At 32.3% G+C, this 12,919-nt stretch overlaps 1 protein-coding gene and 2 long non-coding RNA genes across 4 annotated transcripts; 1 reads left to right on the top strand and 2 right to left on the bottom strand.

Moving 5' to 3' along the window:
- The first annotated feature begins 2,297 nt into the window (after positions 1-2,297).
- LOC145001855 (uncharacterized) lies at positions 2,298-3,739 on the top strand. 2 transcript variants are annotated; one of them, XR_013661734.1, is made up of 2 exons: positions 2,298-2,891; positions 3,404-3,739. It is a non-coding gene; the product is annotated as an uncharacterized LOC145001855 (long non-coding RNA). The 2 variants fall into 2 exon arrangements; XR_013661733.1 differs by having other exon boundaries at positions 3,354-3,739.
- Positions 3,740-5,023: 1,284 nt separating this feature from the next.
- LOC144999853 (uncharacterized) lies at positions 5,024-6,571 on the bottom strand. The gene is made up of 2 exons (XR_013661022.1): positions 5,444-6,571; positions 5,024-5,343 (listed from the first exon to the last, which is right to left on the bottom strand). It is a non-coding gene; the product is annotated as an uncharacterized LOC144999853 (long non-coding RNA).
- Positions 6,572-7,933: 1,362 nt separating this feature from the next.
- On the bottom strand, positions 7,934-8,965 carry LOC145000093 (uncharacterized). Its single transcript, XM_078959241.1, has 2 exons — positions 8,648-8,965; positions 7,934-8,560 (listed from the first exon to the last, which is right to left on the bottom strand). The coding sequence occupies exons 1-2, from the start codon at positions 8,930-8,932 to the stop codon at positions 7,934-7,936; spliced, it is 912 nt and encodes a 303-aa protein (XP_078815367.1). The 5' UTR covers positions 8,933-8,965.
- Positions 8,966-12,919: the final 3,954 nt, after the last annotated feature.

The following is a 12,919-nucleotide window of genomic DNA, read 5'->3' as shown; positions in this document are numbered from 1 at the left end:
GAAAGCACACACTGCTTTGATATCCGTGGAAGTAGAAACACCTGATTTTAAGTGCACAAATGGATAATTGTGATCGATATGGATTATGTGGTTCTTATGGTGTTTATGACATTCGTGATAATCAAGCTTCTAGCTAGCATGCCAAATTGAAAATAAAACTAAATTATGTAGTACATATTTATTATTTGTTAACTTGTTTACTTATATTCTTAGCATTAATGTAATATTTATTAATTTTTAATAATTTTTTTAATACTTAATGGTCTCCAATTAATCCCCGTCTAACCGATTAACCATTGACCCCAGTCCACCAATTAGCCTAGATCGAGTGATTTCTACAAACTTTTAAATAAGTAACCACTTTCATAATAGTTTAATACAAAATTATAAAATGATATATATTATATTAAATTTGTAAGAGTGGTCAGTTGTGCTTATACTAAATTGCAACTTTGGTTCCTGTGGTTATCAAAAAAATGTGGATAGAATCCAAAAAATTTTCAACTTGCACCATTGGTTCAAAATCAAATTCTTTTTGTGGTTTTAATCCCTCGAAAAGTTGAATTAACTTTTTTGCCCTTTCAATTTTATTTTTTGAATTTCTTTACTTTTTTTTTAATATTTGAAAAAATGAAAAAGAAAAAAGAAAGTGGGCCACCCACACCATATGTACCCTTATCAGTATCTCTCTCTCTCTCTCTCTCACTCTCTCTTATTTATCCCATTTTTTCTACCTTGTATCCCTAATTTGGAACATGATACCCATCGAACTCCTTCACTTCACCACTTCTTCACCTAATCAAAAACCAAAACACACTAAAACCAAAACCAACAAGAAAGCTGAGATTCCAGCACCGACCCATTTCGTTGTCCCCAAGGGATGTACATGATGCAAATGAGGAGTTGGTGGTGTTTTCCAAGGAGAATATAACAGAGCCAATCGATCAAAAAGAATATGGATCAAATGACGATTGACTAGAGCCCGCAACTAGTAGGTATGTAGAGGCCGAAAACGAAGATTGTTTCTACTTTAGGACCTGCATCTTGATCAGTTCCAATGCTTGAGAAGTTGTTGACAAAAAAAACTAATTTTTCTATTTTGGGTTTCTTCATTATGTTCATTAGAAGTGGGGCTTGCTTCAACTATTATCTCCGTTGAAGAAATCTCATTTTTACTTGATTAGGTTATGTGCGACATCTTCAATTTGGGGATTCGTGAGGAACTAACTATGTTCATTTGGTTGTTGGTGTTTGGGTAACCAACAACGAGAGAGTAGAGGAGTGAATGGAGGAGGCAGAGACAGGAACAGACTGGGGGTGGGAATCAGTTTGTTTACTTCTTCCCCATTGTTCTGATACATCTCATAGTTTTTTTTGTGCTTCATATCTTAGAGACCAGTTTCTACCTTTTTTCGGAGAGGTTGAATAGCTACGAAAAATGTTACAGGTTGGATTCTAACATGGATGGTTTAGATTAACCTCCCACCGTTCCATGATATTTTGGTGTAGTCATCGATCATATTAATTGTGTTGTAAAAGGGATTTTGCAGATCAGAGAGAGAGAGAGAGAGAGAGAGAGAGAGAGAGAGGGAGAGGGCAGGGTAGGTTTTTTCTAAGTTGCAGGTAGGTGTATCTACATGTGAAGTGTTTTTTGTGTTTTGATATTTGATTAATGGTTGTGAAGAACGTAAAGAACATAGGTAAGTTTTGCAGGTTAATGTGTTTAACATAGACAAAGCCAAGGGATGAAGACAACAATAGTGGTGGTAGGAATGAGAATGTCGGGAGGGGGAGGGGGTTTAAAGAGATGAAGAATGTAAAAAAGAGAGCAGGGTTACGGGTGGGTAGAATATTGACCACTTTATTTTTTCTTTTTCTTTTTTTAAATGTTAAAAAAATAGTAAAGAAATTCAAAAATAAAAGTAAAAGGGCAAAAAGGTCATTTCAACTTTTCTCGGGACCAAAACCACAAAAAGAATTCAATTTTGGACCAATGGTGCAAGTTGAAAAAATTTTAGACCATGTCCATATTTTCTTGATAACCACAGGGACCAAATTTGCAGTTTAGTCTTGTGCTTACAATTTGTAGGATATTATATCTCTACCCTAATAAATGAAAATGACTTTACCACATGTCATTCTCTCATAAAATTAGCCACATGTAATTTTGTCATAATTTTGAGATATATATTTATTTTCCATTTATCATTGCTTCAATTTTCATTTTCAATCTATCATTAATTTAGTTTCCATAAATTAAACCTATCATAATTACTATTAATTTTAAATTTTAAATTTTAAATTCAATTTCAAATAAATTTACAGTTTAAACCTTTATGTTTAACATTTTATCATAATTAACTCGGTTACTACACTAAACACATAATTTTAATTAATTTATTTTTTGCATGTTTTTTTTCACATAATTTTCACTTATTTCAATTTCAAATTCAAATAAAATTTCTATTTAATCGTTCGTACTTAACATTTTGTTTTAATTAACCCGTATAATATACAGTTCTCACAACTAGTAACATATTAAGTGTGGATACGACTTATGAATAGTTATAAGTTTGGAGCTCACGGCTTGGAAGGTTTGGCATGAGTTAGGTGGTTTTGCTTCCGCCGATGAACAAAACATGGTTTTTAGTTTTGTCAATTTTCCATCTTCGGCTTCATGGATACGTGGCATTCGTATGGCATTTTCCAATACATTGGGATTGTTGATGTTTTAAGTTGGATATCATTTCTAAACACACAAGAAATTCGGCAACACGTGAATCATTTCCTAATATGCATCTCTCACTCCTCCGTTCACCATCTGCGCCCGATGCTCTCCCTTTTTCGTCCACCATTAAAGTCGCCGTGCATCTGGCGTATCCTCAACTCCGGTAAGCTCTTTGATTCCCACCCTGATAAACTAGCAACTATAGTTTTAGGATTTGATTTTTATTACTTACTTCCTCATGTGATTGTTATCACAGTAGGCAAAGAAGTGATTTTACATGAAATTTCCTTTAAGCACAAAATTTTTTGCACACAAATTGTTTGTTAAAATGCTTAACTTACTTCATTTCATACATCATCTTTAATTGTTCCAATGGGTTTACCCCATGGTTAGATAGGATATATTCTGTGAGTTTCGCTTTACCAAAAGGTCATTTTGGTTATTTACTTTGTTAATTGTATTTATCATTTGTATCTGTAACATTCCGTTTTAAATAAAACATTTAAATGATAAACCCGAAACCCTGAGAAGTAATTATTATTATTATTTTATATTATTATTGTCCAAATCATAATTCGTTGGAAGTTGGTTTCGGGAAGTCAAATGTCAAGATTTGAATCTACAGGGGTTAAAGTGTAATTTTGGGACATAATTTGTAAGGATTTATGGAAGCAGGGACTAAAGGGTAAGTTCCGGACCTAAGATGAGAAGATTTTGTAGAGGAGGGGCTGACTGGTAACATATTGGTGGGGCCATTGGTTTCACTGTTCGATTTTGTATAACATGTGGTGCTTTACTCCTCAACCGTCGTGGAAGATATGCGTTTTTTATATTTCTTGATAGCTTCAAAGATTGGGTTTATGTGAAGGTGGTGGTGTTCATTGCAAATTTGAAAAAAAGAAGAACATAGATAGTCATGTAAAACCATGTTTCATTTTTGTAATTGGCATGGGTTTTTAAGTCCCAGTTATCAATAAAATTGCCACCAACACCACGGGTGGCCATTTTCTAGTGTTGTGTGAAATAAGGCATCATAAAAAGTTTATATTTTCTAATTATATTTAAGAAAGTTTTTTTTTAACAAAAAATTAATAATAACCATTAAGGGTATATAATAAAAAGGGAAAATGTGTTATGAGGGTAACCATCTATCACATTTGTTCACATTTAGTCAGTTATTTTTGTACACATGTGACCATTAAACTTACTTAAAGTATTAAAAAAAGTACCATTATGATCTGTAATTAAAGGTTACCCTGGTTTCCAACCACTTCACCGTCAACAATTAAACTTGTGAGAGTAATGAAGTTTTGCAGTTGTACACATTTAATCAATTATTTTTTTTATACACATTTGACAAATATACTTAGGATGGACAAATTTTCTAGGAAATATAGTGCTAGAACGATTATCCATTCATATACCTTTCTTTTCTTTATGAGTATATAATAATATACACTTTATGTTTCCAAAGGCCTTATCTGTGCATGAGTAAATCAATGTTCAATTCATCGAATCACATTGTTACATTAAATTATACCTTACCTAAGTTAAATGTTAAATCCCATTACTTAGTATTAACAACCAGCAATTACCTGTAATTTCCAATTCGGGTTGCAAAACTCAGAGGTTCCAATGTCTGCTTTGGGGGGGTTTGGAATTTGTTCGTAATTCGAATCTTGTTTGTAAAAGTTATACAGTTCTGCACAGTTTATCTAATTTTTTTTAACATGTGAACCATTTGTTGTAGAAAAAATTCTGCACAGGGACTTTTATAATTGTGAATCTACTTTGAAATTCAATCCAGAAGCATAGCATTCCAAATAAGAGTAACAGTTATATTTCTTAAGGCAATGTACTTTGAAAAATCTACCCAAATGAGAAAATATTTCAAAATACAGTGCTGTAATCAGAAAAAAAAATGAAAATATGATGCTAATATAAATAAATTAATGGAACAAGTGTGTCGTAACCGAAAAATATAGCACACACTTTACTAAATCCAAAAGCATTAGGACATAAAGAAGAAAGAAAAATATACCCAGAATTGAATTTACGACTATATAATAATTTACAACTAAAGCTTTTTTTTTTTTTTTTTTTTTTTTTTTGTCAAAGGTACTATGCATTTTGAATTTAAAACATAGTTCAAAGTCAAAGAGAATATGCAGGAAATAGCATTGCTATAGTGCCATTGGAGTTTGTCTTAATTAATGGCCATGGTGATGCAAGTAAATTAGTAAATCGAGCCATATTGCAAATCCCTGAATTAAAAATAAAAAATTTAATTAAACAGATGGGTAAATAATCATCTTTTTTTTTTCAAACATAAAACCAAATCCTAAAGAAGAAGTTCACGTGAGTTTACAATGAGAAGAAACAACAGAAAGATTTTGAAGAATATGTAATGGAGCATGTCCTAAACGTCTATGCCACAACAATACATTTGAATCAGCATGCATTGCAAGTGTCTTATTGGTAACCAAAGAAGACAATACAGAAAAAGAGAATGACAAATTTGATTTGATGAGTCTGTGATCAAAAATATACAAATCATTGACTTGTGTGCCAAAAATGCCAAGAGACAGAGAGAGTTCATTCTTCGATAAAGGGTCCTGCAGCATACAAGCTTTGTCAGTGAAAATAACAAAAGTTTGTAATTGTGCAGTAAGTTTTGGCACAGAAATGAGGTTGTATTTGAAACAAGGAACATACAACACTCCTTTGACCAATTTTGTGAGAATTGACCAGATCCATGAGTTGTTGATATTGTTCAGGAGAAATTGAAGGAGATGATGCAGAGATTACTTCAACGTTTTGAGCCATAGACTTATTTTCATCTTTCCTTGTTTTAGTAAACTTGAAATTGGATGGAAATCCGATTAATCGATAACATTGAGCTTTTGTGTGCAGTGAGAACAGACAAGATGTTTCTTGGAAGAATTATTAGAAGAAGCAAGCATCGCAATGGCTTCATTGTTAATAATCGATAGATTATTAATTCCACGTTGTTGTTCTTCTTGAATAATGAGAGAATAAGCAGTAGAAACAGTTGGCAATGGTTTCATCATAAGAATTTGACCTCTGAGTATTTTATACGAGTCATTTAGTCCCATCAAAAGTTGAATTAGACGTTGTTCTTCAAGAAATTTATGAATTGCAGTTGCAGCAGCACAAGAACAAGGAGGTAGATCTTGAACAACACGTAATTCGTCCCAAATCAATCTTGGTCAATTTGGTAAAATACAGTGAAAAATCATCATTACCTTGAGAAATTGAATACAACTGTTGCTGAATTTGATACAGCATGGCTCCATTTGACTGCTCATATCGTTGTTTCAATTCTGACCAAATTTCATAAGCAGTTTGTAGAAAAAGAACACTTTCAGCAATATTCTTCGATAGAGAGTTTAAAATCCAGCTAATGACCATGGAATTAGCTCGATCCCAATTAGAATAAGACGATGAAGTAATCAGAGGTTTAGGAATTGTTCCATCAACAAAACCCAATTTGTTCTTGGCAGACAACGAGATCATCATTGGTATGTGTATTCAGTAATGAAGAAAGATGTTTAATAGGAAGGGTTCCATCATCCATGAGTATGTGCGTGAGGAGGATAGGGAAGATCACTGAAGCAACGCGATTGGAAGAAAAAACGGCAAACACCGAAGCTAACCTCCAAACCTACAGCCGATGCACAATTCCGGGTCAATTTAGTGAAAGGGAGGGACCGGAAGCGACAAGTTACCCATAATACAGTGGCAAATTCGTGATACTGTTCGTCAAGTCTACCGGAATTAATTGTATGTATTTTATAAGAAATGGCTCTTATCTAATAAAGAATTTACGGAAATAGTACTTATGTTTGAAAAAGTTATATAAATGATTCCTTATTAAAAGTGAATTTATAGAAATCGTCCATTTATGTCACAAAATTACAAAAACGGTCTCTGTATGTATATCAGGAAATTAAAAAGTGATTCCTATCTGATTTAAAAAAAAAAAAAATTATAGAATTGGTTCTTTGCTTAATAAATTACAATATAACCCCTGTTTAGTAAGGGGTTTAAAGAAATAGTCCTTAAATGACAACGAATTTACATATAAAAGTACATAAAAGTCCCTTCCTAATAGCGAAATAACAAAAAAGGGTCATACAGATTCACAAAATTATAGAATTGGACTTGTTTAATAGTGAATTTACCAACATGGTCCCCATGTTTTATAGATATTATTCTGTGTATTGGATAGATAATATAAGATTATTAAACTCACAATAGCGTGATGCCGTCGTACTATTTAGAAACAAAACTTAGATAAAATCATAAAACTGAAAAAATTGTCCTTATGGTATGCATTTTTTTTTATTGAATCGGTGGTTATTTTGAGTTAGTTTCGTTGTGTATTTGGTCCCTCCGAAAATTCAAATGACTATAACGTCCTTGGTGTATTTATTTTCCATTTTTCTTTCATTTTCTTTAAAAAGTTTATTACTTATTTATTTATTTTAGTAATTAAAAAATAAAAGAGGGCCAACCCCTCTTTCTCTCATACACAAGAACATATATATACACACAACTCTCTCTCTCTCTCTCTCTCTCTCTCTCTCAAAACCTTACGCCTTGTTCCCGAGTTTAATTGAGTTTCATTAAACGAAAGAAAAGAAAGGGAAGTAAAATATGGAGAGAAAAGAAAGGGAGGGGAAGGAAATGATCAACTTTTTCGTGTCCCCGAGTCCGAAGGAAAGGAAGGGAAGTTTTTTAAAAAGTGTGTTCCCGAGTTTGAAGGAAAAGAAAAGAAAAGAAAGCTAAATAACAACATTACAATTTTATCCTATTTTTTAGCAAGATTATTACATACATAGTTGAAATTGAAAAAAAAAATTTGATTTGCATGTTAACGTCATATTTGTTGTCTAAACATTCATTTACACACATACATATATATATTTTATCAAATACAACCTACATATAATATTAAATTAAATTACCAATGAATAGCAACACATAAATAATATTAAAATAAAAAAAGTTGTGGATATCTTTTAATAGCATTTGTCTAATTGAAAAGAAACCAAACTATAAAAATCATCCAAAACAATGCAACTTAATTCAACTACGATTCGAAAAACCATAATTCAATTCGTGAAACCCAAAAAAAGTTGAACAAAGAACCAAGAAATAAACACCGATTCTCCCAATTCATCATTTACCTGCACCCATCATTGTTTTTAGTATATCCTTCCTTATGTTCATTGGACAAGTAAACAACGTCCTCGCATCTGCTTGGTTACGAGCCAAATACATGAGAGCACCTGGTATTTCATGGGCTTCCAATCCCATCGGCTGCAATTCATGATAAATTTCATCACCTGTTAACTCATGATGGTAAGTTCTTTCAAAAATTTTGTTACCTTCCCTCATTGCATTAGCCACATCACTAACAGCATTCATAATCTTTGTTTCAAATGTTTCAGGTTCAGGTTGATGTTGAGGTTCAACTTCCTGTTCTACTTCATCTACGAGTTTTCTTTTTTTAGTTTTACATTTTTTCGCACTTGAATTTTGTTCAGGTGTAGGAGACACCACTTGAATGTCATCTTCATCATCATCTACACGTTGGTTCTCCAATCTAACATCATTACTTGCTAATAAAGAATCAACCTCTGAAATACTTTCTATTTTGATGTTCGTAGTGTTGTTAAACCTAGCATTGCTCTCCTTTGCAGTTTCAGCATTTTCTCCTGAAGCTCTATCTCTTGCAAATAATACCAACATTTGTTCAAAGTGGGCCACCTTTTTTGTCTTCAGTGCAACTGCATCGGACTTTGACTGTTTAAAAACCCCAAAATACATTAAAATTATTAACAATAACATAATATAAAAACAAACTATATACAACCTTAAATGAAAACTAACCTTAATTAAGTTATCCCAAACCTCCTCATCTGCTTCATTTAGTTGGGTATCAGCATTCCAACCAAACCCACTCAAGGAAATCCCATTGAACATGTCATACCATTGTGAAAAAGTAGATTTCAAAGTATTCAAACGATTTTTTAGATGACTTTTAGTTAAATTCATTGTAAATTTCGTATTGATCTCCTCAACCATATTCGCATACGCTTGTGATGTAAAATTTCCATAAGGCCTATTTCCTTTTTCTTGTTGTTGTACCATTGCATAAACAAATGCAACATCCATATGTTCTGTCCAGTTCAAGAGTGATTTCTTACCAGTATTTACAATAGGTTCTTGCTTGTTCATTATCGGGTTCTACATAACATAAAAAAACATACATTATTATAAAAAGAACATAGTTATAAAGTGTACAATTTATCAAAAATAACATAAACAAAAATTTAAAATAACACAAATGAATTCACAAAACAATGTTCAATAAAAATTCAAATCGCAAATGAAGTAATATAACGAAATACTCTTAAACTATGTTGACATATTTATTTCATTGTTTGGATTCAATAAGTAATTAGTCCACATTTGATTTGCAATTGAGTTCCTAAATGGCTCTGCCATGTTGTTACCCTCACGCGCACCACTTGAATTATGACTGACTTCCTCTGTTGGTGCACTTAACACTTCCTGTAATACCTCATCTTCAAGATCTTTGTCACGATCTTCAACTATCAAAAAGTTATGCAAAATACAACACGCCAAAAAAATGTCTGATTGTGTTTCACAAGAATAAAAAGGTTCTTGTGTACTTCTGATGATAGGGAACCTTCTTTTTAGAACACCAAATGCCCTTTCTATAGCATTACGTAATGAAGCGTGACGAAGATTGAACAACTCTCTAGCATTTTGTGGTGCCCGAGTGGAATATTCTTTTAGATGATACCTAACACCTCTATATGGCACCATTAATATAGTTGAGTGAGGCAAACCCGCGTCTACTAAATAATAGCGACCTATAATTAAATTGTAATTAGTTTTTTAATAATAATTTAAACTAAAAAATAAAAAGTTGATACTAGAAATTACCATTTGGTATTACTAGTTTATCATCTCTATTAAGCGCATTCTTTAGTATCCTTGAGTCTGATGCAGTACCCTCCCAACCGGTTAAGACATACGTAAACTTTAAATCAAATGAACAAGTAGCTAACACATTTATCGTTGGGTAACCCTTGCGGCCACGATATCTAGGGGCATCTCTATTAGGTACTTTGACACGAACATGTGTACCATCAATTGCTCCTACACAGTTCTTGAAGTAAGGAAAGAATCTCTTTTTCTCTTGAATTTCTTTAGGGACAACATCACCTTGTGGTTGTTGAATATAAAGACTTTCTAATGCTATAACCGAGCGCAAAACTCTATGGAAACACCTACTCGTTGTGGATTTCGAGCGCCGATACATCCAAGAGACAAATGTGTTTCTCAAATCATTACCTACAATGTGCAAAAATATTGCAACATGCTCTTCAACAGACATTCGTTGAGTAGGTCGAAGACCACCATCACGTCGTAAGATAACACATAGCTTCTTAAAAGCTTGCTCACTCATACGGATAAGCTGGCGACATTGACCACCATTTGAAAGGTTATGTAACAACTCTTCCCGTACACGTCGACGTTTTAAAAGAGTTTCTCTAGTAGGTAAATTAGGACCATTCTTGATGGTAAGTTTGTATTGTACCAGAATAGCAATCAACAAGCAAATTAGATGAACAACTTGCATTTGTCTTGATTTCAAAATATGAGCGGGTGAAGGAAGGTCAATATCCATTGAAATCAATGTGACCTATTTTACGTAAAAAATGTGAAGGATTATTAAGAGGCAATGGAAAATTTAAGAAGGGCTTACATGGGTCATCTAACCCACCTTAATTTTTAAAATTATTTATAATTATTGTAGAAAAAAACTTAGGAACCACCTTTGAAAAATTTGAGGAATCACCTTAGCTTTTTGAAAAGTTAAAGTAAATAAAAATTTACTCATAGTTCCTTTGGTAGGCATGAATTTTTGACTTGGGTTATATCCGGTTTATATGAGTGTTGGATATTTTAATCAAATATTTTGCAATACTTGTATGTAAACTTTGATAAGTTGTTTATAGTTTCAATTATGTCATCGTTTAGGCCAACAAAAAGCTTTATTATTTTCATCTTTAAACGTGTAATTGACCCACCTATTCATAACACTCTATAAAAATCATTAGAAAATTTTTTGTTTATTTTTTTGCAGCAAAAACAGCCATACATCCAAAATAAAAGCAAGGGCAAAATAGTCCAACAAGAGATACTTTGAGAATTGCATTGAGTAATAGTTAATGCACGTATTTGCTATTGAAAGGAACTATCACAAAATATTGTTGACATGTTATACATCCCTTGGTCGTCAGAATGAGTGTGTATGAGGATCGGATCAATGGATCTTGAAGAAGAAACAAATTCAGAAAAAAAAAATTGTAAACATATATTGAACCTGAGGATACTTGTATTGATGCTCTAAACATAATATCATAAGAGGAAACATGTAATGGTGTTCTAAACATATTATTACAAATAACCTAATGAATCAATTCAACTTTAATAACAAAAAATGAGAAGAAACAAACTATAAGAACATATTATCACAGGTAATGTGATCTGAAACATATAAGAACAATAATGAACAGTAAACATATTATATGAACCAGAAAAAAAGGTTGTAACATAAGTGTAACCTAATGAACAAGATTTAACAACCAAAAAATTCATTGGAGAAGACAGTGTAACCTGATCGAGGATTGAAGCTGTAGCGGACGTCCAAAGAGAAGATGCAGGATGATTTTTTATGTACGTGATTATATAGATAGGTTAAAAAAACCGTGTGTTCTAATCTTTATCCTTGATTCTCTTCTCTCCAAATCTCTCCAATTTGGGAGGAAGATTAGGAGGGAAGATTATCCTCTGATTTCCTTTCTTTTCTGCCCAAATCATCCCAATAAAATAACTTGGGAACACGATCGTACTCCTCTTTCTCTCGGATTCCCTCCTTTTCTCTCAACTTCCCTCGTTAAATGGCACTAGGGAACGAGGTGTTAGGGTTCTTTATCGAAATCTGGAGAATATTGAACCAGAAAAACCTTAGGACTTTCATGTGTTTGTCTTCATCAGCTTCAATTTCAGGAATAAAACCTCAAACAGTTTTATCTTCCTTTTTAATATTTGAATTTTCACACACAAACACCAAGAACACAGAGTTGGCTGTGTTCTATGAGTTCATTTTCTGATTTTGTTGTGTTCGATTCCTCCCAAAAAAAACCCAGATTAAAAGTGTGGCTGGAGGTAAGGAATGTCAGAAATATATACAAAGTATATAATTGGTTACCCTTCCAAGTCATTTGTGATCTATTATGTATTTTTTATTATGTATCTTTCTTTTTATAAGAGTTTTGGTTCAATTTTTTTAATATTTTTTCTTTAATTTTTTATAGCTTTCTTTTTATATATATTCTTTAAAACTATTTTTTCAAGTATATATTCGTTTTCATGTATGTATAAGTGTAAAGAATATATAAGCCTCTTCCATTTTTTTTCTAGAATGTACAACATTTGACTAAAATTTAATACATTTTGAGAGTATATTTTGTATTTTGATAGCAATTGTCTAAAATTTTAAAGCATTTTGATAGCAATTTAAAGACAAAAGGAACAATGAAAATGTTTTTAAATTATTTTTTGTCTTTTTACATTGATTAGGGACCAAATTCAAAACAACATCAAAGTATAAGAACTTTCTAATTGGAAAAAATAGAAAAAATAGACTTAGAAACCAATCGATGCAAATTCCAAACCATAAAGATCATTCCTAATTTGCTAATTTTAGAGACTATTGTTATAATTTACGTTTGTTCCTTTTACTTGCAGCCATTAAAATGTTTGTTTATTGAAGTTGTCCCATTCTGATCTGCATCCGCGGCAAGTAATTTTAAACAATAATTACATTTGTCCCACTTTCTTTCAATTCCATCTTCAGCCTTTATCCATTCTATCTCGAAGTAATCCCAAATAGGAGCGGTACAATTACCTTTACCCTCACATCACCTGGTTGGGTTAATCCGGTCTCTTAACTCCTTTTGAGAAATTTTTTTGTTGTTGGGTTTTGGTGTTGTTTGATATTTTTGTCATGTTCGCTTTTTTGGTAGTGGTGTTTTTTTTGCGTGTGCTGTTTTGTTGTTGTTG

Source organism: Lactuca saligna, chromosome 6, assembly GCF_052625555.1.
Source record: "Lactuca saligna cultivar CGN05327 chromosome 6, ASM5262555v1, whole genome shotgun sequence".
Classification (NCBI taxonomy): Eukaryota; Viridiplantae; Streptophyta; class Magnoliopsida; order Asterales; family Asteraceae; genus Lactuca; species Lactuca saligna.
Note: the sequence above shows the minus strand (reverse complement) of the source record. Positions and strands in the feature narration are given on the sequence as shown.